This window comes from Amblyomma americanum, chromosome 1 (assembly GCF_052857255.1).
Source record: "Amblyomma americanum isolate KBUSLIRL-KWMA chromosome 1, ASM5285725v1, whole genome shotgun sequence".
Taxonomy (NCBI): domain Eukaryota; kingdom Metazoa; phylum Arthropoda; class Arachnida; order Ixodida; family Ixodidae; genus Amblyomma; species Amblyomma americanum.
In genome coordinates, this window is record NC_135497.1 from 162090913 (window position 1) to 162116588 (window position 25676).

Sequence of the window (25676 nt, forward strand, 5' to 3'; positions counted from 1 at the left end):
GCATGGTAGGGACGGAGAAGGAACGATACGGTCGGAGATGGAAAAACTATTTAAAATATTTATAAGATAGACACTTTGAAGTCGGAAAAAGAGGAGGGAAATGAGGGAGGCGAGAGAGCCACGAGAGGGACCACTTAGCACACACATCACTGCGCTTTTTAAAAATTCTCTCATCCCTAGGCCCACAGAAAGCGACTGCAGTTCCTTCACAAGAACCCTATCGGCTGGACGCACATGGTGACTGCATGAGGGGCCGCCCGCAGCAGGAGGCGGTAACCGGTGAACTCTCGCAGCAGTTCCGCCTAGCACTTCTGGCGGTGACGGTGTTCTCTACCATTTCAAGCAGCCCCTCTGGAACCGGGCAATGACCAGGGTTAACTTGCAGCGTCATTTCTTGGAAGGCCATCTGCCCCCGAGGAGGTCGTCTTCTATCTGCAGCATCGCCGTGGGAAGGGATCGCTTCCTCCCTCTAAACGCCGCAGTGGCCAGTACAGGGAAGATGAAGGGCTTTGTTTTTCTCCGGCGCCGTCTGACTGTCGCAGTTCCGTGTTACCGTGAGAGCTGCACTGATTTTGCTTGTAGGCAAGGTGGAAGGACCCCCCTTTTCCCGCAACAAAATGGAGACGCCGCTACTGCCGCCGCCTCTGGTGGCGTCGCGGCGTCGCGAGTATGAAGGGCTTTGTTGTCAGTTGTCAGGTCTTCTGTTATCTGACCGGAGTTATTCGAAGGACGATCACAAAATGCAATCTTTCCAAGAGCATAAAAGCTGCAAATAAAGTGTTTTCTCTCTCTCTCTCTCTAGTAAAAAGGAAGGAAAAGATTTTTGCTAGCCCCGGCATCTGCCATCGATACTGAAGCACCTGAGCTGGGGCAGCGTAAATAAAGGATAGCAGGCAGAATGGAGAAATGAAATGAAAGAGGTGAGGGGACAGGAAGAGAGGATAGGGGGAGAAGCAATATGTACAAACTAACCGCGCGGACAAAAATACATTTCTCGAAATGTGCGGGCAAAAAATGCGCCGACGCAGCCATTGGAGCCACACATGTCTGCCTTGAAGAGAAAAGAGCTGGCAATGAGGCGGTGTTTCGCGTTCTCCTAATGAAGTGTTTCAAGTCACAGTGGATAAATTATCACCGATGAGCATAGCTCACCCCATCGAGAGGCGCAGCGGTGGGCAGAGAAACCTCTGTTTGCTGTTTACAGCGCGCCTATACGCCGCTCTCCGACGAAGCGACGAGAATGAAGAAGAAATGGCGGTCCATGCGTCAAAGGAGTGTAGAAGCGTAGGCCACTGCAAAGGTTCAAATGAACAACAGACGGTCAAATTTTCAAGTAAGTGCGTGCAAAAAGCTGTCCTTGCTTGAGCGGTCCTAGCCCCTCATGCATCCTGATTCGCAAACTGTACCGCGGGCACTGAAAATCGGCGATATTGCTATACGCCTTTCTAAGGCTGCCGGCAATTGCTCCGCTCGGTCTCGCTAAAAGATAAGACACCTGCCGCTATGTACGCATGGTAAAAGGTTACGGTTATTAAGAGGACCGGTTTAGCGAAACAATCAAGAAGCGCGCTTTCAATCGTCTTCTGGTTGAAGTTTATTTACTGAGGCTGTGAAGTATTCGCGATCCCTCTTTCGCAGTAACAGCTAGCATACTTTGATTTACTTACTGCACTGAAGTACTGCGCACAGCGGTTCAGGAATAAGGGCTGTCGGGCATTTCTTAGCGAGAAGGGGCACCGAAAACAAGGAACTCCGGTCAGCGAAGAAAATTGACGCAGTGTTGATTGCGACAAAAAATATAAAGGATTTCAGTAACAAACGTTCTACAATGTCCAGGAGGAAAAAAAAAGAAAGAAAAGAGCGCTTGCAAAGCGCACACTGGTGGCCTCTCATTATTATTATGATTTGATTTCAGCTTTCTCGCTCCGTTAATATGAAGGCAGCAAGAATGGGAGCCAAATCAAAAGTACATACAGGGAGAATGCGAGGTGCCCGGTATAAGACAGCGCGAGCGTGGAAAGCGGCAAAAGCGAGTGCTGCGAAGTTCCTCCATACGGATGGCGCTTAAAGTCACGTTATAGTGTAATGCCGAACACTTCTTTCGTGCATCCATTTTTGCGAGATGAGATTTCCTCAACGGGCTCATTTCCTTTTCAAGGGATCCTCACTTTTAAATTTTATCGATAACAGCTTTCGGGACTTTCATGTCCTGGGCACGTCAGTTTTGTTTGGGTGAGCAACATTAGCTTGGGTAATATGCCGGCTGGCCCACTGAAAAACTTGCAGTCCAAATGCTTATCGAGAGTAAGTGTAAGAATGAAATGCATTGTATATGAAACGCGTGGGCGCATTCTAGGACGTCTCATAGATGGCGGTAACCGCACTTTTGGTTGCTTTTAGTTTTGGTCATTTGGTTGCTGCACGTGGGCCCTAGTTTCCCGTCAGCCGCTTTTCTTAGCCCGAGAGCGCCGTCGTCTCCATTCGCCGCTTTTGGAGTTTTACGTGCCGCCTCGCTAAACAGCATTTTCTTTTTCTCAAGTGCTGCGCAAGCGTGCTCAGCGTCTCTCGCTGGTTTCGCTGTTTTACGCGCCTTAGTGCTTCGCCGTTATTCAGCAGCCTTAGCAAACGTTTGTGGCGCAGAACAAATATTTTAATGGTGACGAAAACGACGATTTCAAGCGCGAAACTCGAGTGGATGCGGCGATGGCCGAGTGATCTGAAGCATCGGGAAACGAGGCTGCTTTGTCTGCGCCGTCGCTGGTTCGATTCGCGCTCGGGACTATGGTGTAGTATAGTTTTTGCTGCTGAATACCATTCGGATTGAAAGTTTCGGAGTATCTTGGATAAGTTCCGCTTCATGTTCGCCTTCGCGTTCGGCTTCAGGTTTACCGCAGTTTCCGGACGACGTTCGCCTTCATTTGTCGAGAATGAGGAGTAAACGCCATTTCATGCTTAGCCATTTCCGCCTTGCATTTTTCCCCACCCTGTATGCCTTATAGTTACTGCCAAAGAAACCCATTACAGCCAAACATCACTTTGTAGTACCATCAGCACTTGAAGTTACATCGTGTCCTATATATAGGACAGCAAGGCTTGGAGACTGCCAGCAAGCACACACACAAAAATGTTGCAACCCGCAGTTTGTTTTCTAGTACGCAATGCTCGTCTTGCGCTCAATCGCATTCAAGTCTGAGGCTATTGCGTAGAAAAGATTCAAAAACAATTCTCCACTGAGGATGAGCAAAGGTGCACATTGCATTTTTGGAATTTTAGCTTAGATTCACATTTTAATCCTTCGAACTTTGATTGCTGCTGCTATTTATCACTGAAGGCATGTTCACAAGACATGTTCACATTTGAAAAAATTTTGCCTTTCTTCGGAGGGGGCTTCCAGTACATGTGCAGAACCAGCTCCCGTCGGCAAGCGGCGTACAGTATAAGCTTGCTTAATCCTTCTCCATTCGTCTGTAGTTATTTCCCACCTTGAGCCGAAAATATCTTTGTCCTGTCGGCTAACAAAGTAAATACGCTCTGGAAAACATATACTTCATAAAATATTCATACGGCGTGAGGAGCGCTTCAAGGATAATCTCATTCTCATCAGCAACAGGCTGGAATTGGGCGGCTGGTTCTGAACTCTAAACCAGTGCTTCTGCACCAAGACACATTCTCTCGGGCCCTGTCTTCATCTAGCTAGTCTTCATCTCACGAGTCGCTCCACCCGCGGTTTCCAACCTCGATCAGAGCACGAGCTTCATACACCACGTCTTCATTGTCTCCGTCCACGTTTGATGTGTCCCAGTTTTCGAGTACAGCAAACATTGTATCGAAATCTTGCCATTCGTGTAGTTGAGCAAAGGAGTCCATGAGAAATTTTTACATCTAAAAAAAACCTAAAAATATGGCGCCAAAATAAACCATCGCCTGCCCGGGTGCAAGACCTGCCACTCAACACCAACCCTTGAGCCGTTATGGCCTATACATGTATAGGACACACCATCCGCTGCCTGGTGTTAAGAAAGTAAAAACGAAGGCGAAAACTTTTGAATCAGTTTAACGTCTCGAATGTCTTTCAAAGGTTGCAAAAATTTTTCAGGGCTACCATTGGAGTAGTTATTGAGTCCAACAGATCTCAACTTCTACTTACACTGACGATCAGTGTAGTTGCCACCCCTTATTTTTTTCATGTTTTTCCGGCGTTACAAACAAAACAGCAGCACTGGAACTGATATCCATGTGAAGAGAGATGCCCTGATAGTTGTTCTACTTCTTGTTTAGTTCGTTGTGGTTCATTTTTAGGTTTATATGACTTTTTTCCTTTCATTTTTATAGTATGCCAGAGGCGGCGCGTTAAAAAAACGTCCTCACATATTTCCCACAGCGTCACGCCAAGCCTCTGCATGGTTGTGACACCAACTGACTAAAAATTGCTTCTTTGCTTGAAATGTCCGCCATAGTTCACTGGCGAAGCAAGATAAGATACATGAATTTTTTACAGCGGGATTTGTTATAGCGATGTCGGTTTGGTTTAGCGATATCGCCCTGCATTCTACCGAAGAATCTAGAGCGTCAGTCGCAAGACCTTGATTACTTCATGAATCAACTTAATTTAAGTTAGCGAAATTATTTAATGAGTAAATTTATTTTAATTCAATTAAATTCAGTTAGATTGCACCTGCAAACCATGGAGGATGGTAAAGTGGAGAGTGGGGAATCCCTTCTCCACGTTTAGGGGACAGGAGGGAAATGAGAGAGAGAGAAGCGACGAATGGAAGGACGCGGGTGGACATATCGTATTTAGTTGATGCGCATAAGCACGAGACTTTCTCTTTGTGCTGATGACGTAGGTTCCACAGCCAAATGCAGCGCTAAATGGCCAAACCGAAGCTATAATAGCTTTCGCTCTTTAGTGTGCTAAGCTTAGCTCTACAAACGTTTTTTCGCGAGAGCATCGTCTTTCTGCTACTTTAAATAAACGTCATAGCAAACAGCCGGTTAAGCTAGAGCGCATTTAACGGCATTGTAAAGACAATACGTAGTTTAATTGCGTAATTCCAGTTACAAGCAGTGTGTATACCTTGTCAGAAAACCACTCTTGCCAACTACCGACTAAGCCGCCAGAAAACTGACGCACAAATAAACATGAAAGTGTCATATTTTTCAAGCTAGCTCACATGAGCACGTAAAAAAAAGCTATGCACAATCATTTAACATAGATGAAACACTGTCTGCATCGTGAAAACAACGCTAACAAAGGCGCAAAACAAACGGCTGGACCTTTGCTAAGCCCGAAATATTGTGCGCAAGTGTTGTTTTTTGCCGTGCACGCGCTACTCTGAATGTGCGGGCCTTTGTGTCTTGAGCGTTCCCCCTCGAAACAACGAGACTAGCACGTTTCAACGCGTTCTCGACAAGAGCAGCGAACGCGGGAGAGGAGCGCGCAGCCTGGTATGGGTGGCGCCGAGTCATCTAAACCAATAATAATAATAATAATAATAATAATAATAATAATAATAATAATAATAATAATAATAATAATAATAATAATAATAATAATAATAATAATAATAATAATAATAATAGTAATAATAATAATAATAACTGGTTTGGGGGAAAGGAAATGGCGCAGTATCTGTCTCATATATCGTTGGACACCTGAACCGCGCCCTAAGGGAAGGGATACAGGAGGGAGTGAAAGAAGAAAGGAAGAAAGAGGTGCCGTAGTGGAGAGCTCCGGAATAATTTCGACCACCTGCGGATCTTTAACGTGCGCTGACATAGCAGAGCACACGGTGGTGGTGGTGGTAGTGGTTTTATTAAAAATAATAGTAAAAAGGAAGGAAAAGATTTTTGCTAGCCCCGGCATCTGCCATCGATACTGAAGCACCTGAGCTGGGGCAGCGGAAATAAAGGACAGCAGGCAGAATGGAGAAATGAAATGAAAGAGGTGAGGGGACAGGAATAGAGGACAGGGGGAGAAGTAATATGTACAAACTATTTACACAATAAGAAATGTGTCCAGGTTGTGCGCGTGATTAGTTCATTGTAGAGGAATTAAATCACACACGCGCACAGCACTGTGTTGGTTACAACTGGAGTGGGGCGTCCAGTTATTAATCGGTCAAGGTAGAACTCGCGGAGCGTTCGGTCACTGCGTGTAACTACCTGACGGAGAACAGACGGGCGCCTTAGCGTTTTGCCTCCATAAAAACGCAGCCGCCACGGTCGGGTTCGAACCCGGGAACTCCGGATCAGTAGCCGGAGTTCCCGGGTTCGAAACCAAACAGTGTTCGTTTTTTGCAGGTGGACACCACCGCCACATACCTCGAAGCACGATTCAGGTGTTCACTGACCCAGAGAGCCAGTTATGCGCCTTTCCTTTCCTTAGAATCAGCGGAGAGTAAACCTTCCGCTGGCTTTGAGAAAAAGAAAGGCGCATAACTGCCTCAATTTGTATGTGGATGCCACCACCTACTCAAAGCGCGATTGAGGTGTCCACTGACGCAGTGAGCCAGTTAAACTTGCTACTCATAGGCTTCACACACATATGCAGACACACGCCGTGCGGCAAGAAGTGTGTTCGCACTAAAATTGGAACTGTTTGCGAGTAACCAGCTCCGAAACGAAAAGATAATGTTAGATCGTCGAATTTTACAATAGCAGCGCCAGCTTTAGTACCCCAGAAGCAATAAGAAAACCTTACTTTGTCAACTCTTTTTCTGTACAACTTCTAAAAAAAGGGAATTGTTTAGGCTAAAACAATCACATATAATCTTTCAGCACGATTGAAGCGATACATCGCGAAATGTTTGTCCTCCAGATTCTCAACGACGCATTCTGCTTGAACATAACCCAAAAAGATTTCTCTCGATCATTGTTGTATGACAGTAAGGTTGAAATCAGGCCTTGTTTGATTCCATTCGTGATAAAAGTAGCGTAAAGGGCGAGGACACAAGAAGTACGGCACGACACGTTGCATTCTGAAGTTGTTACAAAAGGGACAACGAGATAGGCGAGCGATTCCGGTTTTTCCAAGAAGCTTGTTGTGCCTCTTGTTAGCGTAGAAACGAGCCGCTCAACATCCGACAGGCTACGGCCGCCGAGAAAAAATACGCGACACATGCAGAGACCGCGAAGAGGGACAGCGACAGCTTTAGCTCGTCCGAATGCCAGTCGAAGCCTCGGATGGCGCCCTTCCACCCGCGCTACTCGCGGACACCGGCCGAGCGCATGCTGCTCAACTGGGTGCTGTGCCTGATCGCGTTCGCCGGGGTCACCACCGTGAGCATGCTGTTCGTGCTCATGAACGTCTACCAGAGCCCGCTGCTAGGACCCAGGAGCCGCGAGCTGGCGGAGCTGTATGGCAAAATCACGGCGGACACGTACAGCGCCGAAGACGGCTTCAACGACGCCCTCCTGGCCAAGATCACCGACCCTGACGTCGTCCACATGCTGCGGTGAGCGGCCGCCGAAAAAGGCATGGCGGGTGTGTGCCAGTACGCTCTCACCGCTGTGTGCCCCCATCTCAACACTTCGATGCGCGCGTATAGCAAAGGTAGCCCATGCGCAAACGTAAGCGAGAGCTACTGACTCGCAGGCTGAAGATTTTCTCATGTCTTGAACGTCTGTTAGGTTGGCCTCGTTGTGTCTTACGATCCACAGCATACGCAATCCGGGCAACTGGGTATCCGGTAGACGCTGTTCGTGGAATGCCTACCGCGGGAGCCATGATCCAGAGCGTTATATAGCGCCCTCTCTGCGACTGAATTTGAGTGAATAGAATGGAGTGACCCTTCGCGGCCTTTTTAAGGATTGGCATTCGTACTTTGTGTATCTACCATACTCACCGTGTATTTACCGTACGCTATTTACTCTGTGTATTTACCGTCGCAGACTCTGCATGCTGCCTGATCCCGGTTGCAAAAGCACGTGTACTGACATGTGCATGTGTACAGTGTGCTCGCGTACATGCGCACTGTCTCTGAGCCCGACAACGAGCACGCGCCGGCAGGTGGTAGTAGTTCTACGATTATTTTAGTAGAGGTAGTAGCGGTAGTAGTAGTAGTAGTAGTAGTAGTAGTAGTTGTAGTAGTAGTAGTAGTAGTAGCAGAAGTAGCAGTAGTAGTAAGAGTAGTAGTAGTGGTAGTAGTAGTAGTAGTAGTTGTAGTAGTAGTAGTAGTAGCAGTAGTAGTAATAGTAGTAGTAGTGGTGGTAGTAGTAGTAGTAGTAGTAGTAGTAGTAGAAGTAGTATTAGTAATAATAAAGAAAAACCGAAGGACAAGATGAATGCTGGCCCATGGCAACATATTTACTATATTAAGCACCTGAGCTCAGTGCAAGTGAGATCAGTTGCACAGAAACAAGGCGCTACAAACCACACGAGACAAGACAGGACGACGACACAGGCGTCCTGTCTTGTCTCGTGTGGTTTGTAGCGCCTTTTTTCTTGAAGTGTAACATGTATATCCAACTAGCCCAGCAACAAACGTTACTGAGTGCGATCAGATTCACACACACTCGTGCACACTATAGTTAAGAAAAAGTAACACAGCTCACGCGCCTGTGACGATGGGACAGATTCGCACCGCCGGCGCGGATATGTACACATAAGCCGCGCACGTGTCTTGTCTTGTTACTGTATGTCAGGAGGGCGGCACACTGCACACTAACACCTAGGGTGGGGCGACCGGCTTCTTTGCGTACATAGGTAGCGCGCCGTGTCACTGCGCGGCCGTACGCACAGAGGCTCACCTTTGTTCTGTCCGTGCGGCCACAGAACTTCCGCCAGGTCGCCCGGAATGAGTCCTAGCGCCCTGCAGGGCCACGAACCTCTCGCGACGCAGCTAGTCTAAAATGGCGCAGTGAAGAAACTATAGTGTTCCAGTGTCCCATCCGCACCGCAAGTCTGTGGCGCATCCGCCTTTTCCCGAACCACAAATAATCGACGCATACTTAGAGGATCACTGTGCGTTGCCGGCGCACGAACGAGCGCGTCGACGCGTGGGTCCAGGTGTTGGAGGTAATCGTGATGTCCGCGAACATTTTTTGCAACGTCAGCGGGAGGTTTCTGGGAGGCAGCTGATGCGTGGCGGCGGCCAGTTCGTCGGCTCGTCCGTTGCCCGCGATGCCGCTGTGACCGGGCACCCACTGCGCGCGAACAACATAATCGCGTTGCACTAGGCGCTCTAATCTTGTATAACAGCGAAGAGCCACGACCGTGAGTCTGCAGCCGGCTGAGACGCAGGCAGCCCGCATAGCCCGTTCAGCCTATATGCTGCACTGTGTCAACATTTGCTTTCGGGTGTAGTCTGATAGAAGAACAAATGAGCCACGACGGAGTGTCCCATCTTGTAACCGACGCGGGGAAAGGACATCATGAAGAACGCGACTCATGCGCGGAGAAAACCGCAGCCGGCGTTTAGACCAGTCGTCGGTTACTGCGTTATATATAAGCTAGGCGGCTCAAGAAAAGCAAAATTAATCCGCAGCTTATTACCGTTCATCTAGTCCCGAATATGGCCTTCTGGATTCTTTTTTTTTGTGTGTGCAAAAATTTAACTATAAAAACAGCTGTTCTCTCTTTACATGAAGAAAGAAGTGAAATTGAACCAGAAAAAAAAATGAGCATTTGGTTGCAATTAAAGCTGAACGCGAAATGTACTGCACTTAAGTGTCATTACATCCTTATGGAGCCGTGCGCTACCATGGACCCGAGAACCCGCGCTTAGCAGTGCGTGGCTCAGCCGTGTCCAGGGAAAAGGGGATCCTGGTGGTTGAGCCGATGCCAAGCGTTTGTACCTTTAAGGCCCTTCGACGGAGGCAGCACACCACTATGGCCCCAGCTTCCTGTAGACGGCAGCTCCGACCTGGCCCGACCGGGGCAAATCGGCAATCGCCTTTATCTATCCTCCCCTCTATCTTTCACTTTCCTATCCCTTTCCCACAACTATCCCGTCTTCTGCTCACTGGTTCTTCCTTTTTTCCTGGCTGCGAGGGTTAAACTTGCGTGGCGAACTACCCTGTGTTTCGTCATACTGGGTTATAGTTAGGGTGTGCAGCTGGCGTGGACAGGGCTTGCTTGTAAGTGCCTGACCCGTCCCCTTGTTGGACTCCGTGGTGGGCGGCTGGCACCGTAGCCGAATAATATACATATCCTATGCCTCCCCCTCTTTCGTCAAGTGACCGCCCTCTCAAGAGAGGGCGGACCGATGTAACCAAACAATTCCTCCAGAAAAACAAATGAAGTCTTTCCGAAATACGTGGTCTACAGTCAAGATCCTGAAAAACCAGCAAGGAAAATATCCCCTTTTATAGTTGCTGAATGTCTTAAGCATTGGGCCTCGGTAACAAGGTCACCAAACTAGCTAGCGATGACTTGCTCCTAGAGATCCGCGACAAAGTTCAGGCACCTAAGCTTTCAAATAATCTGTCATTTGGGAGCATTCATGTCTCCGCCACGCCCCACAAGTCACTAAACAAAGTCCGCGGCGTGATCTTTGAAATTGATTTTCTGGATCTCACCGAGCAGGAGATGCTCGACGGCCTCACCGATTAACATGTAACAAAAGTCGAAGGAATAAATAAACACAAAAGATGACAAAGAAATTTTAACGAAACACCTTGCACTTTCGTTTGCTGCACACTCCCTGACTCCATTGAAGTGGGGTACACAAAGATTGCAGTGAGACCGTACATTCCAAACCCCAGCCGCTCTTTCGATTGCCAAAGGTTTGGCCATGGTTCCCAAAGTTGCTGAGGCCGCAAAGCCTGCGCGAAATGCGCTTCAAAAGAACACGCCTCAGAAAACGGCCAAGCAGCATTCCGCTACGCTATCTGTGAAGGCGAGCACCCAGCCTACTCCAGGTCTTGCCCACCGCGGAAGACCAAAAAAGAAATAATTACGTTGAAAACAAAAAAAAAGCAGTTAAAGAGGCAAGAACACGTATCCGAATGTCAGGAAACTTTTCTCTTAGTCTACAAACCAACTTCGCCGATGTGATGCGATGAGGCGATGTATCGCCCCGGCCTCTGTCACTTGCCCAGTCCACACGCAGTGAGGCAGCGGCAGGGCGATCCTCGCCCCAGCTGGTGGAAGTAGCTGAAGCTACTCCGCCATCTCCAAAGCAGGTCACGCTGACCTTCGGGTCGGCGGGTCTCACTCTGCCCACGAGGCGAGGTGTGACAAAAAACTCATCCAGCGCCTCTGAAGAGGTGATGGACACGAGCCAGGCAGGGACGTAGCCAGGGGGGTGGCTTATGGGGCTTCAGCCCCCCTCGAAATTTTTTCATACTGTTATGCACCGCCTACCAAAACAACCACCGGCGTTGGAAATCATGCTGGGTTTTGTCTACAATGTCTTTACCGCGCTCGAAAAATACATTTCGGCGCGAACATTGTGAACTCGGGCTGGATTGCGTGGGAATTAAGGCCCATGCACCTGGAGTTACATAATGCAAGGAAGCCCCATCTGAGCACAAAGTTTCAAGGGCGTCTCGATGACGAGCAGGCTCGTCGCGGCATCTCGCAGCGGCCCCGGAATCTACGGAGTGCATGGATTTCAATTTAGGAACTTTATGGATATAAATTTCTTATAAACATTGTCCTTTACATAGCGAAGCAGCAAAAACAATTCAAGTAAAACGCTCTATTCCTTCAGGTTCATAAACGCGTAATTAGGAAGACGTATGACTAGTCATTAGGCTTTAAAACCGCAGAACATTTTGCCATTTATTGTAACAGTTAGCATCATGGTAAAAGTTATCATGCGAATACGAAGATTACGAGGACATCATTGACCAATCTTACTGACCTTGCTCATTGAAAGCCCGACCCACACGGCGTTTTCCAACAAACACTTGTCTACTTGTCGCATCATCTGTGGCTTTCGTTTGCCTTTTTCCTTCCTTTTTTTAGCTACCTGCTTTTACTTCTTTTTTTTTTAACCAGACCAATAACCTTCATTAATTTTCTGTGCAGAATGATTGCTGCTACTTTGCAGGCTGCGAAAATATATATTTCGTATTGATTTCTGAATTCTTCTCCTATAATTCTATCCATATGGTACTGTCGCGACCACAGCATGGCCCAAATACATATCAGGATTTCTGCGATCATAGTTTTATTTTTGCAGGATAGTCCGTCTTTCTATGCGTAAAAGTTACTATCAGTGATTGCGCAACATGTTTATTTGGCTTCTCCAACTTATGTATCTAGATTTATTAGGGAATATATATGTATATTTAAATATCTTATTTCCATGTTTTTTGTATACACGCAGTGAACTTTATTTCCAGCGACGCTTTTTTGCCCTTTCTCTAGCTGTATCTTCGCATTTCTAATTTATATTTTGCAGAACTCCTGCTTTTTATATGTGCTCTCTGTTGCGTCTGTAATTTCGGTGCATTTACTTACAATACTCGACCGGTGACAGCTGCAGCCGCGCAATAAATTGGAACGAAGGACGCGCGTCACTGAGATTTTTTCCTGCCCATTGCATATGTACAAAATTGTAAACAAGTTTCTTCAATGACAAAGATTTGTTAAAATATTTGTCCTCAACTTGATTATTCATATCAGGGACATGCACCACTTTTCTGGTTTCCAACTGATTTAGTACAAAAATTCCTGAGATATTTTCTTTACTTACTAAATAGATAAAAAAGATGGAAGCAATGATATCAGTTATTTCTGCCACAGTTTTTGAGACATGCGAAGATATCCTTTTATGAAAAATACACATTTTACTTGTCTTGACAGTGCGTAGCGTTCAAGATTTTTTTTGCTGCATCTAATACGCAATATCATTGGCAATGGCAATGCAGTTACGATTAATGTAATTGATCCCTCTACAAGTTCTATAAGGAGGAGGCCGCGCTGCAACATGAGCCCCCTCTCGAACAAAATTTCTGGCTACGCCACTGGAGCCAGGGTAGTTCCGTGCCGTCGACGTCGCAGGTACGGCGGAACTCTTTGAATCGTCACAAAAGAGACAAGCCCCGAATCACGGGGCCAACCCAAACCTAGTTTCTTACCCCACGTACATAAAATAAGATGGCATGCATAATACGTTGGAACTCCAATGGACTCTTAAATAATTTCAGTGATATAAAGGACATCTTAACCTCTTTTTCTCGTGTTGCTTTGTGCCTACCGGAAACTAACCTAGGTCCCCAGCATACAAATGTACTAGATATATGATATTCCGCAGTGACCGAAAGCATGTAAACAGGCTATCGGGAGGGGTAAACATCAGAGTGCAAAGTCTTATTGCAGCCCGTGAAGTGAAACTTGGAGCTATAGATTACAAGCTGTAGCAGCCACTCTGCTGCTCACATGTAAAACTCTTACAGTGTGCTCCTTCGTGTACCCCGAGCCACGCTGAAAAGTAAATATGAATGAGTTAGAGAACCTTTTAGCGACTACCAGAGCTTTATCTGGTTGTTGGAAATTTTAACGCACATTCCTCCTTCTGGAGAAGCGAGAAAACAGACACCAGAGGTCAAATTATAGAAGATTTTACTCTAAACAGTAATATTTGTTTGTTGAACTCTGGTAAACCAACAAACTCTTCCCAAACCTCAGGGAAAATGAGATGTTTAGATTTATCGTTTAGTTCAAGGTGCGTATTTAGCGATTTTAAATAGGATGTCATCGACAAACCATATACCAGCGATGACCCCACTGTACTAACCAGTATATCTGCACCACAAGCCATTACAACAAAACAGCGACGTTGGAAGCTTCATTTAGCAGACTGACAAATATTTAGAGCAGAAGCCAGTTTAGAAAAAATAGTTTTAGAAAATCTCAGCATTAATCAGATAAATAAAAGTTCACGAATTGTATCATAACAGCCGCACACTTAGCTATTCCTCAGTCTTCAGGAGTGGTGCGACAAAATTACAAAGTGCGGTAGACAAAAGATTGCAAGGAAGCAAAAAAGCAACAAAATAAAGCTTAGAGTCAATTTCGCACCGGAGAACCTTGTACATTTTAAAAAGGCGAGAGCAAAAGCTCGGTACCTCCGTCACAGGGCCGAGGAAGCCTCGTTGCAGAGGTAGGTTCCATCTATAAAACATTCAAATATCATAAAAATTGTGGTAGAAGGTTCGAAAATTAAATAGCAGCTTCTCACCGTTCAAAATCCCTGTTTTGACAACACCAGGCACGCAAAAAATTATAAAGGAAGAGGCAGACATTTAGGGGGAACACTTCGCTGTAGTTTCCAGTTCACCTCATTATACACAGTCATTTTTAAAATAAAAAAATATAGCCAAAGAACAAAGACTTCCAACAAGTAAAGGTGCAAACCAACAATACAACAATTTAATTACTCTTCGAAAAATCAATATAGTACTGTCCGCCGGCAAAAAACTGCTCCAGGACCCGACCAGATACACTTTGAAATACTTGCCCATCTTTCCCAGCCTGCCGTAGAGGCACTGTTGAATTTCTTTAAGAAAATATTCATAGAAGGAAAATACCTAAGGAATGGAAAAGAGCCGTCATAGTGCCATTCCTGAAAGCAGAAAAACCGCCAACTTCCCCTAGTAGCTATAGGCCAATAGCCCTTGCAAGCTGTCTCGCCAAATCTTTTGAAAGTGTCCTGAGTATGACTTAACATTTGTCCTTCAATCCCGCGAACTTCTTGAGATTCATCAATGCCGTTTGAAAAAGGCATGCTCAACAACTGACCATCCAGTTCACCTGGAAAACAAAATCAGAGAGGCTTTTATACACAAACATAACTGTCTTGTCGTCTTCTTCGATATGGAGAAAGCATATGATGCAAACTGGAGGTTTGGGACCCTCCGCGACCTAGGGGGCCTAGGTATCAGCGTTAGGATGTTGAACTGCCTGAATTACTACCTTTCCTAGCGTTCTTTTCATGTACGCCAAGGCTGAACCCTCTTAAGAAACTTCATTCAGGAAAATGGAGTATCTCAAAGGTGTATATTAAGCACTTCCCTATTTATTATAAAATCAATTCTATTCAGTCTACGTTGATGATCTTCAAATAGCCTGCACATCCTAAAACGTAGCAACATGCGAGGCACAAATACAACGGACAGTAAACAAACTAACGACATTAGCAGATAAAAATTGTTTCAAGTTTTCCTCGCAAAAGTCGGTAGCTGTTCTGTTCTTAGAAGAAGACTACACACCAATCACACCCTTTATCTGAATGAAGTCACACTACCAGTGAAAGATGAGCACAGATTTTTAGGAATAACTTTTGACAAAAAAGCTAACATTCATGCCACACATAAACACCCCCAAAAAGAAAGCTTCTCGATCCCTGAATACACTGAAGATACTCTCACGAAATCACTGGGGGTCCGATAGGACATGTCTTGTACAAATTTATCGCTCTGTAGCACGCTCTACCTTAGATTATGGATGTATAGTTTATAACCAGCGACACCATCGTACCTTAAACAACTGGATCCAGTACATAATATAGGTGTGCGTCTTTCCACTGGTGCACGCAGAACGTCACCCATAAACAGTCTGTATGTAGAAACCAATGAACCATCACAGACAGTAGAGCCATGCTCACATGCTCATACATTCTAAAAATACGTTCACTGCAGAAGCATCTATGTGACCTCATTGCCACAAAGTGCGCATCTAGAACACTCTTTAACAAAAACCGCAATCTACACGGCCACTGCTCTTGCGACTTGAAAAAAAAATGTACCAAAATCTCGTCGTACTAGACACATTGCCAAGAATTGCTCGAAGACGAGATCCACTGCCACCATGGTATAATTTCTCTGCAATCTGTGATTTCAGTCTTACGCAGTTACGCAAAAACAATTCAACAACAAACTATGATCAAAGAAGTTCTTACACTTGAGGAAAATTACAGTACTCTCACAGCTTTTTATACGGATGGTTCAAAAACAGATTCTTACATTGGAAGCGCAGTGGGTACAAGGGAATTAAAATAACATAGCTAGACTTCCACAGTGTGCATCCATCTTCACTGCCGAATACTACACCATCTGTATAGCCGTAGAAAAAATAGTGAGAATCTCGCAAACAGCATTATTTACAGACTCGCCAATTGTGCTTACCGCCCTTCACTCTAGATATGCTATCGCTCCGCTGTTTGGCGACATCACACACAACATAACAACAGCTATAGCTCAATGAAAAAAAAACATGACTCTGCTGGTTATCAAGTCATGTCGGCAGAAAAAGCAACAAGAGATCAGACTTCGTGCTGCTCAAGCTCGCGACAAGCAAACCAAAAAATTTAAATATACCGTTTAAAGATTGCAATATTTTAGTTCATCGTAACATAATACAAAAATGTCAGTCTGCGTGGAACAACGAAGTAAATAAACTACACGTTGTGAAACCAGTTTTAGGCGAATGGAAGTCGTGCACCCACCAGCAACGTTTGAAGGAAGTGATCATCCGCCGTGTTCGTATAAGACACACATACATCACACATAATTTCCTACTGACAAAACAAGACAAGCCTAATGTGAATTATGCAAAGATGAGCTAACAGTAAACCATGTTTTATCTTCATGCAGAAAACTCGCAACACCGAGGAAAAAGAATTTTTACAGTTTTTATAATGAACACATACCATTCCATGCAACTTTGCTCTTAGATGAACATGCACTTGTTGACATTTCACACGTTTTTAAGTTCTTAAAGACAGCAGATGTTTTAAACAAATTGTAGACTTAATAAAATATAGTCAGTTTATTACCACAAGTAGAATTTTTAACCACACTTCAGCCACCCTCTCATTCCTGAGAGTAAGGCTTAGGCCTTTATTCGATTGGTTGGGAGCCTCGACATCCTTGCCCAGCCAAGGATGGTTGCAAAGGCTATCCGACTTTCTTTAAAGCTTTTACTAGTGGCCATTTTTAAAATGCATGTCCATTGGCACCACTAGGTAGTAAAACTAATGTTTTAGGCCCTCTACACCACCGATCACTTTTCACTTCTTCAGAAAATTCTGCAGAAAACTTTCCTATACCTTGTGCTTGGTGCATGATGGCCTTAGCTGCCTATGTGCTATAAAACCCAACACAACACAAAATTACATCCTTATGAAGAGATTTCTTGTGCCTTCACGTCTTCCGTACCTTATGTAAACCAAGTTGAAGTCTGGGAAGGCATTCAATTGAAAGTGCATATGTCGTCAGTTCAAATCGCCGTCGCAAGCTAGCCTCCAACTTGTATAGCACATGTAAGCTATATGCAGCGAGAAATCGTATGACACCACCCGGAACGCTGTACGACCAACGGTTGCGTCACAATTCTGGTACGAATGTCGGGCAAAATGGCGCCTCATAGAGGTCGGCCAGTGGCGTGTATATAGTATAAACGAACGACATGTACATTTTAAATTGTCTCATGGGAGCAGTGCATTTCGGAAGTTTGGCAAGTTTCCTTCTTTTCTCTCTCTCTCTCTATCTCTCTCTCTCTCTCTCTCTCTCTCTCTCTCTCTCTCTCTCTCTCTCTCTCTCTCTGTGTATCTCATTCTATTCCACGTTGACTTACAGGGCTTTTGAGGTCGCCAAGAACCCGGTGGACGCACTTCAAACTGTCTACAATTACTGGAGCAACATTGGCATGGACATTCTCAAGGTCAAAAAATACCGAGTTCTGCGTAGCTGGTCTCACCAGGTGAAAAATAACACGGTATGTATGCCACGCTAAAGGGGAAAGGTTCAACTCGCTAAAATGTTATATTCCTCACAGTGTGAAAAGATAATCAAATCAAGCCTGCAGTTGACACAACTATCACCACTTTTGTCCTTGGGTAGGCCGAAACATATAGAGGATTATTTTGGAGAAATTAGATGAAAATCTTATTTAATACAGGTATACAATGCTAATTACATGGCCTTCAAATAGCGCCTTGAACATTAATACATTATAGGTCGTAAAACATAATTTGTAAATGCAGGGATTCGTTGAAGATTTTAGCAAAGACTGCCAAGACATACCTGTATCTTTTAAGAACAATAAAAGAGTCCCTATAAATTTACCACACATTTTATCAGTGGTTAGAGGAAGCGTGGGAAATGAGGTTCTTGCTGAAAAAGCTATTTTTAAAAGACAAAAACTTTTTCTCCTATTATGTATGCCTTGCAATTGAGTGAAACATTTTTTTCCAATGAAGCACCAGTATATCTCCGGGTCCGGCAACGACATTTGACTTGTGCATACTCTGGTCTTTTGTATTTGATAGGCAGGGCAGTAAAACAATCCTCAATGAGAGTTTCGCGCTGCAAAATATACTTTCAGTCAATAAGAACCAACTATCCCAGTCCCACGTTATATTGAAACCAAGCTTGGTTCTGCGGGCAGCGATGGGGTCCTTTGCGTACGCTCAAGAATGGCAGCTTAAATGTATAATTCAATAGACGTAAAGTCACTGCCAACTTTACGTATTTTGATGGCCTGTCGTACGACAGAATAACCGCTCCCATAACTCTTTCCGTACCATGGGAGAAACTGATTGTTTTTGTAGGCTTTGTTTGTTATTTTTTAACGAAAAAATTGTGCTGGGCACTTCAACATGCAGTGCATCAAAACGAAGCTGAGTAAACGTACTATTTGAAACTATGCATTTGAAGTAGAAATATTAGGCAGTAATGTGAAGTTGTATTTGCTACAAACTTTGGTGAAACAGTGTTTCGAATTCAACTGACTAGAGTGTACGCATAAAAACATGCAGTTTCACGCCAATAATATTTACAACTGCAAAAGAAAACCTTCATTAACCAAGGCTCACGTGTTATTGTGCGAAAAATTTCCTCAATGTTGCAAGCACAGAGAGCGTTAAAATATCTTGTGGATATTAACAAAACAAGCTGGCATTACACGAGTAGAGGATCATAGGAACTCGACAACGTTCTTGGAAATGAGCAGTCCATCGGACGGCACGCCATTGCACTTGCGGCCTTTTTATGCCATAGCATAAGAGCCTCAATGAAGTGGAAAGCCGGCGGCGTCCGGTGACCAGTGTTACCGGACGTTCATTGGTAGCATTGAAGTAGCGCGCAATATCTATGGGTCACCGGTTGAACGGTTGAAATGTGCAAGTACTCATATTTGTGCCCATGCGAATAGTGCTGTCATTTTATTTGATTAATAAAGAGGTCCCCAACGTCCACTGCGTTGTGTAGAAGCACACGTCTTCGTTACATATACTCGTGCGTGTGAAAGAAGAATGCTGGATACGTTTGTTGAGCGCAGCGCTGCTCTACGTTAGCAGGCAGTAGCAAGTGTCGTCCATATGATGTAGGCGTGCTTCAAGTGCCAGGCATCACGTTGCCATATATATATGTATATGCGACATCTGAACATGCTCCAGTAACGAGTAAGCAAGTCAAAGGCCGTTGTTTTAATAGTTTTTTTTCTGAATTCATTACTTTGGCTTTCGAGGGTGTTGTTCCGGGCTAGTTGGTTCAACATTGCTTAAAAGGGAACAGCGCAAACACAGGATGAAGAGCGGAACGTACAACACAGGCGCTGAACACAGCGTACAACACAGCGCCTGTGTTGTACGCTCCTCTCTTCGTCCTGTGTTTGCGCTGTTCCCTTTTAAGCAATTACTTTTGTTCTTCCCGATTGATGTGCCCCGTTCTCGATGCTGAATTCAGTGACCGACATTACTTATCTTCCATCAATGTTGCCACAGTTTCGTAGCTACGAGAAGTAGAGATGCTATGAATGAATAGGAAAAAAATAATGCATTGCTAGAGATGCAAACAAACTAAAAGTACTTCGCGCCGATAAAAATTCGCCATTATTGGAGGGCTTCGCAAACGTCCTGTATGGGTTCTAAATCAAATGACAACGCATCGACATCAGACTCACTGCCCCTGGCAGCATGCAACACGTTCCGCTGATGAGGCGCCGGAGGCGTGATAGTTCCGATATCGTCCTTGGCTTGATAAGGCGAGCAAGGGTAAGAGCTAATGCGGTTGGCCGTGCTCACGCCATAATCCTGTTCGTTGCAGCTGCTCAAATAGGCCTACCTGACACACAGCAAGTTATGCGCTGCGTACAAGAAAATTCACGTCGAGAACGCAGGTGCACCGACGAGGTGGTGATTTTTGTTCACTCAGTTCCAACAACGTTACCGTATAGAGGACGCGAGCATCAGAAGAAAAATGAAAAATGCGCCTTGTACATATGCCAATAGAAAAATCTTCTCTGCTGCAGTGCATGCCAGAGAAAAGAAAAAGCAAACGAAAATGTCCTACATACACGTGTACCCTGGCGGAGTTGAAACGAAACATGTCACTGTGGGTCCTACGAGTCAGTGTGGGTACTTGTTCGGAGAGCAGATTATGTGACATGTGTCGCTTCTTCGTTGAAAGGACATCACGTTGCTCAAGTGCTAGTCAGGCACCCCAAATATAAGCCTAGTAGTAGAAACCAACGAATCACTTATTAAAGCGAAAGCATTTCTTGTCTCATGAGTGGCGTCTACAGGACCTGCCGGCAGAGCGTGTCCTCACGAACTGTCAATAATTCATTATAGGGTAATTAATAGAATGGCTGTTTGAATAATCATGGACTTAGCATGAATGAGTAATTAAGTAATCATAATGATTAATCAAATGGGTAATAAATATTCTGACCATGTAATTAAATTGTGGGGTTAGTCAATCACTTCACAAATTAATCGGTAATTTAATCGAGTCGCCTAACTGGTTAATTGCGGAATTTAATTAATACATTTCAATTAAATTACATTACCTTAATACCAAATGAATTATTAATTGGGTGATTGACTCTCTGATTGAATTATTTAGGTCAATTAATGAATTATTTCACACATTCACTGGTAACCTAATCGAATTGAGGAAGTATTTGATTTTTGAATTAATCAATTAATTCTAATGATGTGCTTACTGGATGGTCTAACAACGGGACCCACGTCTTCAGATGCGCTAGAACCGAAGTTAGAGCGAAAATACGAATTAGAAACGGCAAAGGCATAACGAAACGAACACGCAGCAACATACGCGGCAGCAGTAAGATAAATGCTTTCGCATTACTGCACCTAAGCAGACCTAAGTGCACCCCCGGAATTTGCAGTTAACCGAATGCAACGGATGACTGTTACATATTTGCGAGCGCGTGTGTATACTGAACATTTCTATTCGATTTGGAGTCGACAGTTTTGCGTAAAAATAAGTGTAATAAGTATAACTGGGGTTCTTTTTTCTCTTCGCCGGAGGATAGCCTGAACAATGTCCCGACTAAATAGCTTGATTTTTGTGCATGCAAAACAAGATCGTCTGCTAATGCTCGCAAACACAATACTCCGTTAACGATGCGTACGTGAAGGAAGAATGCATCTTGTACCGCTCTTTCAAGGGCAGTGTCTGAAAGAAGACTAAAAGCTGCGTCTTGTTTACATTGTTCAATTCCGACAAACTCTGCTATCACGCGAAAAATTTGCGGCTCCATCTCAGCTCCAATTATGGAGTGCGCATGAAATATATTAATGGCATACCGCTGCACGCGCAATTAGGACAACACACCTTATTTATGAGAAATGATTAATTATATTCCGCACTTGTGTCAGTACTAATGTATTTTTATCACCTTCGTTGCTTCTGTCACTTTCTACTTAAGCGTCCTATTAATACGCCGCCGCAGTACAGGCACGCACTTGTCCCCATTATCTAACGCACATTGTTTGAGGCCTTTTGGCTGACATGTATAACAATGACGTCAGCTTTGTTTTGATCACTTACATGTGCATATATATGCTTTTAATCGGAAAGTTCGTGTAGCTTTGTGAGGAGGCTCATATAGTATTGTTGCGATGCGCACGACTTTCCGTCCTCAGCTTATATGCTTATAGCTCATAGCTTATAGCTCAGCGCCACTGCTTTGGCAAACACGACGCCTATTACCAAGTCACACTTATTTTAGTAGTTTTTAACTGAGACCGAACGAAGCACGCTCAAAGTTCACTTACATCATTTGCTGTCAGAACAAAACACAGACCTTTGACTTAAGGCATTGCCATTCTCTCCAGCACTGCGGAGCCCCCGAAGCGCGCTCGTTGGGCACGTACGGGGGGCAAGGTAGGGGGCAGCGGGATCACGTGACAGGGAACGGAATCCTGGCCGCCATAGCTTTTGTGAGCACTGGTATGACGTGCCCAATTACAAGCATGCCGTGTTTGTAGGTATCTTTCGCATGGTGCGTGCACTCGACACTGGTTTCTATTTTACGGCAGGACACGCTGTGGGTCTGATTTATGTGCCTTTGCGGTGCATCTGAACGCGTGATTTCAAAACACTTGCGATTTACCGCCACCTGTGCGTATCGTTTCCGCTTCGAACACAACCAGTGGTTTCCAGTACCCACACCGGGAAACATTTCGATATTATGAAATATGAGAATCTCATAAGGACTTAGTGAGCACGAAATATATCTCGACTTCGTGTTCTTGCTTGCTGTGTTCCAGGCGTGCAACGAAAAATTCCTCCATGGGCCATTCTATTTGCGTGGTAATGGAAAAACACCACCGCCTGCGCTAATGTGCATCTAACGCGCGAAAAAAATTAACTGACCTCTACGCAGGTGAAGATGTACAAGTCCGACTCTTTGCTGGTAGAGGCAAAAAGCACCGACTCGCCATCGAACACCTCAAAACAAAATTACCGGCCCGCCTTCCTAGCCTACTCCCCACCTCGAGACGTAAATGTGAGTTAATCAAAAATGTGGGTCCAGCGCGCGGCTGTTCCCGCCTGCCCAAGTATACACTTGAAGTCCACAACAACGAAAGTCATGGGGGACAATTTTTTTAATTATCAGGAAAATTTCACGAAAATATCGCAAAAATAAGACGATGCGTCCTCGACATGTAGCCTTGCATAAAGGAAACTTCAATGTAGACACTTCGTCATTTTCGTGTGCCCTGTCAGGTGAGTATGTGTTTTTTTTAAACACAAGATGGCGCACAGTCATGAAAGTTACTGCCGGCACTCCCACCTTACGTCTTCAATAAAAACTGAAGATAGCGGCTGCGCGAACTCGCGAGGATGTTACGTGTGAGCCAAGCAGGAAATACACTAATCAGGTTTCAGGACTTAGGCTCAAGCGTCGATATAATTCGTTGTTCTTGAGGTCAGAAACCTTCGTTATTGCGGAATTTCACGATTACGATATTTTGCTATTGAAGGATATTGAACGCACTGAACCTCATGGACTGTGAACAGGACACAGAAACATTTCGTTCTTCCTAGAATTTATTTTCATCACATATTGTTATCGCAGAGTTCAAGTGTATCGCTGTGCACGCTTCAAACATGAGCGATTGAGCCACATCAAGTGTTCACTGCTTTCCTAACAATCACAGCTGCAAGCTACTCTGAATTCTTCGAAAAATCTTGTGGTAACTGCACTTTTAAAATTCATATTCAGTATGATTAGTCTCCTTATCGACAGATGTTTGACTTTCCACGCAGGCTTCAACTTCACATATAAAACACCATATAGGAACTTCCCCAGTTATGCATGTTTTGTGAAAAATCACAACCAATACGTAAAAGCTTTTTGCACCCAATGACTATAAGTCACATCAAAAATGCTGATCTAGAGGGAACGCAGCAGGTAACAAAATTTTCAGCACACAACTCCAGGCATGAATTTGCAGCAGATATGCACGTTTTAATCTGCTAACCTTTTCGGTTGCGCGTAGCATGCAGCAGGCAGCACATTCCGCATGAAAACTACGAAGTGCTCTCCGATTGCGCGCAGATTCGCTGCAACTGTTCCGCAGAGTGATTTGTCGGTGAGAGGAGACGCATGGCAGTCAGAAGCAGAGCACGCGGTCGCGTGATTGACATCCAGCTTCGGCGTCTGCGTTTCAATGGAAGACACGCGCAGATACGTCCAAGCATTGAGATTTAGGTGCACGCTAAAGAACCCCAAGCACTCAAGGTTGATCCAGAGTCCTCGGCTGCGACGTGCCTCACGGCTTGGGCATGTCGAAACTCCTTACTTTAACAATCTGCTCCTCGTCTGTGCTCCGTGGTTTTCGCAGTGGCGACAGCTGCAAGAGGGGACAAAATTTTTGTGACCTCTTATAGGTAATGCTGATAGCGTAGTGTTCACCCCCTCCCCCCTTCCCCCGCTTCGTAAGCAAAGTATTATTTCAAAATTTGTAACGTGTGTTCCCTTTTAAGCGTTCTCGTTAGCAACCAGTCATACTTGCGGGTCGCATCCGATCCGGAAAGTGCCCCAATGTTTCAGTGATAGAGACTGCTGAAACACAGTTCAGGAGAGCAAGCTGCCGGGCTAGTTGGTGATGCATGTTGTAAACTAGGAAGCGCAAAATACCGGACGACGGACAGAGTAAGGGACACAAAAAACAGGTAACAGAGTAAGGGACACAAAAAACTCTGTCCGTCGTCCGGTATTTTGCGCTTCCTAGTTTACAACATGCTGAAACACGTAGGCGGAGGCGTGACGAAGTAATTTAAGCGTTACGGAACGAGAGTGAAAAGCTAAAAGGCTTCAACTCTGTGCATGTCAATGCGATAAATGTATACACCAGCGCCTCCATCCTTCCATCGTAACAACAGTCGCTTAATGCAGAAAGCGTAACGCAAAATACCAACCATCTTTACGGTTTCTTTTTTTTTGCTACAAATAGGGCACCTTCGTGTACGTCAACTACGCTGAAGAGTCTGACTTTGAATTTTTGAAGAAAAACAACATTGACGTTGCTGGGCGCATCTGCTTAGTGCGAGTTGGGAAGATCACCAAGAGTCAGCAGGTAAGTCATGTTTTCTTTCCTTCCATTTTCAGAGCAAAAAAATGTTTCAGTTGTCGAAAACATAGTTTCCAATTAGGCTGTCTCGGGAAAAAAATACCAGGATAATTATTTAACTTGTTTACAAAAAAAAATTGGTGGTGGTTTAGCTCTGGATAAACCTGGAGTGACGCGATAGCTTCACCTGGCCGAGTGTAACTTGCTCAGTTGAATTGCAAAGTCAGTGTTTCGCCGCTCCGTTTCGCTGGGCGTTCCTTCTTCATCTTCGTCCCACTTGACACGGCGCATGCGACACAGCTGTGGCAGTTCGGTTTCGCCGGCGCGCCACGCCTCCGGCAACAGCAGCTACTCCGCTACACGTGACTGGTCACGTGACCAACCACGCGACGAAGCACGTGATCAGCCACTGCGCCACACCGCCGGCAGCTGCTCCACACCACGTGGTCAACCACGTGACAACGTGGCGGCACAGCAACGGCATGATGGCGCAGCCACAGGGTGGCGGCGTAGCCACGCTGAAGGCTCGAAATTCTACCGTAATGTAGCTATCGCTACAAAAAAATAAACTGGGGGGGGGGGGGGGACAATTAAGCTCGGCCTTAACAGGTATGACGCGAGAGCGTTAATGGGTTAGTGACCATATATGCCGAATCGGTCATTCTCGCTGGAAATCCTCACATCACTCCTGGCGCAGTGGTGCAGAGGTTAAGCGATGCGCCACTGCCCTGCGATGGCTGGTGCTGCCACCGGTAGAGCTTCTGACACCCAGGTTGCTCTTCACTAGCAACCTCTCGTGACCAATCATTAATTGAACTGCCACCTGCCACGGTGTTAAGTTTGCTCACAATACGGTGGTCAGGTTGTGATGAAGCCACAAGGTGACATGAC

General features: G+C 45.2%; 1 protein-coding gene across 1 annotated transcript in view; it reads left to right on the forward strand.

Annotated features, from left to right (window-relative positions):
• Positions 1-1251: 1251 nt before the first annotated feature.
• LOC144114572 (glutamate carboxypeptidase 2-like) overlaps positions 1252-25676 on the forward strand; it is a 51096-nt gene continuing 26671 nt past the window's right edge. The window contains exons 1-5 of the mRNA XM_077648409.1: positions 1252-1333; positions 7127-7457; positions 17533-17671; positions 22592-22714; positions 24669-24791. Of these exons, the coding sequence (XP_077504535.1) occupies positions 1252-1333; positions 7127-7457; positions 17533-17671; positions 22592-22714; positions 24669-24791 (798 nt within the window). The remainder of the gene's footprint in view (positions 1334-7126; positions 7458-17532; positions 17672-22591; positions 22715-24668; positions 24792-25676) is intronic.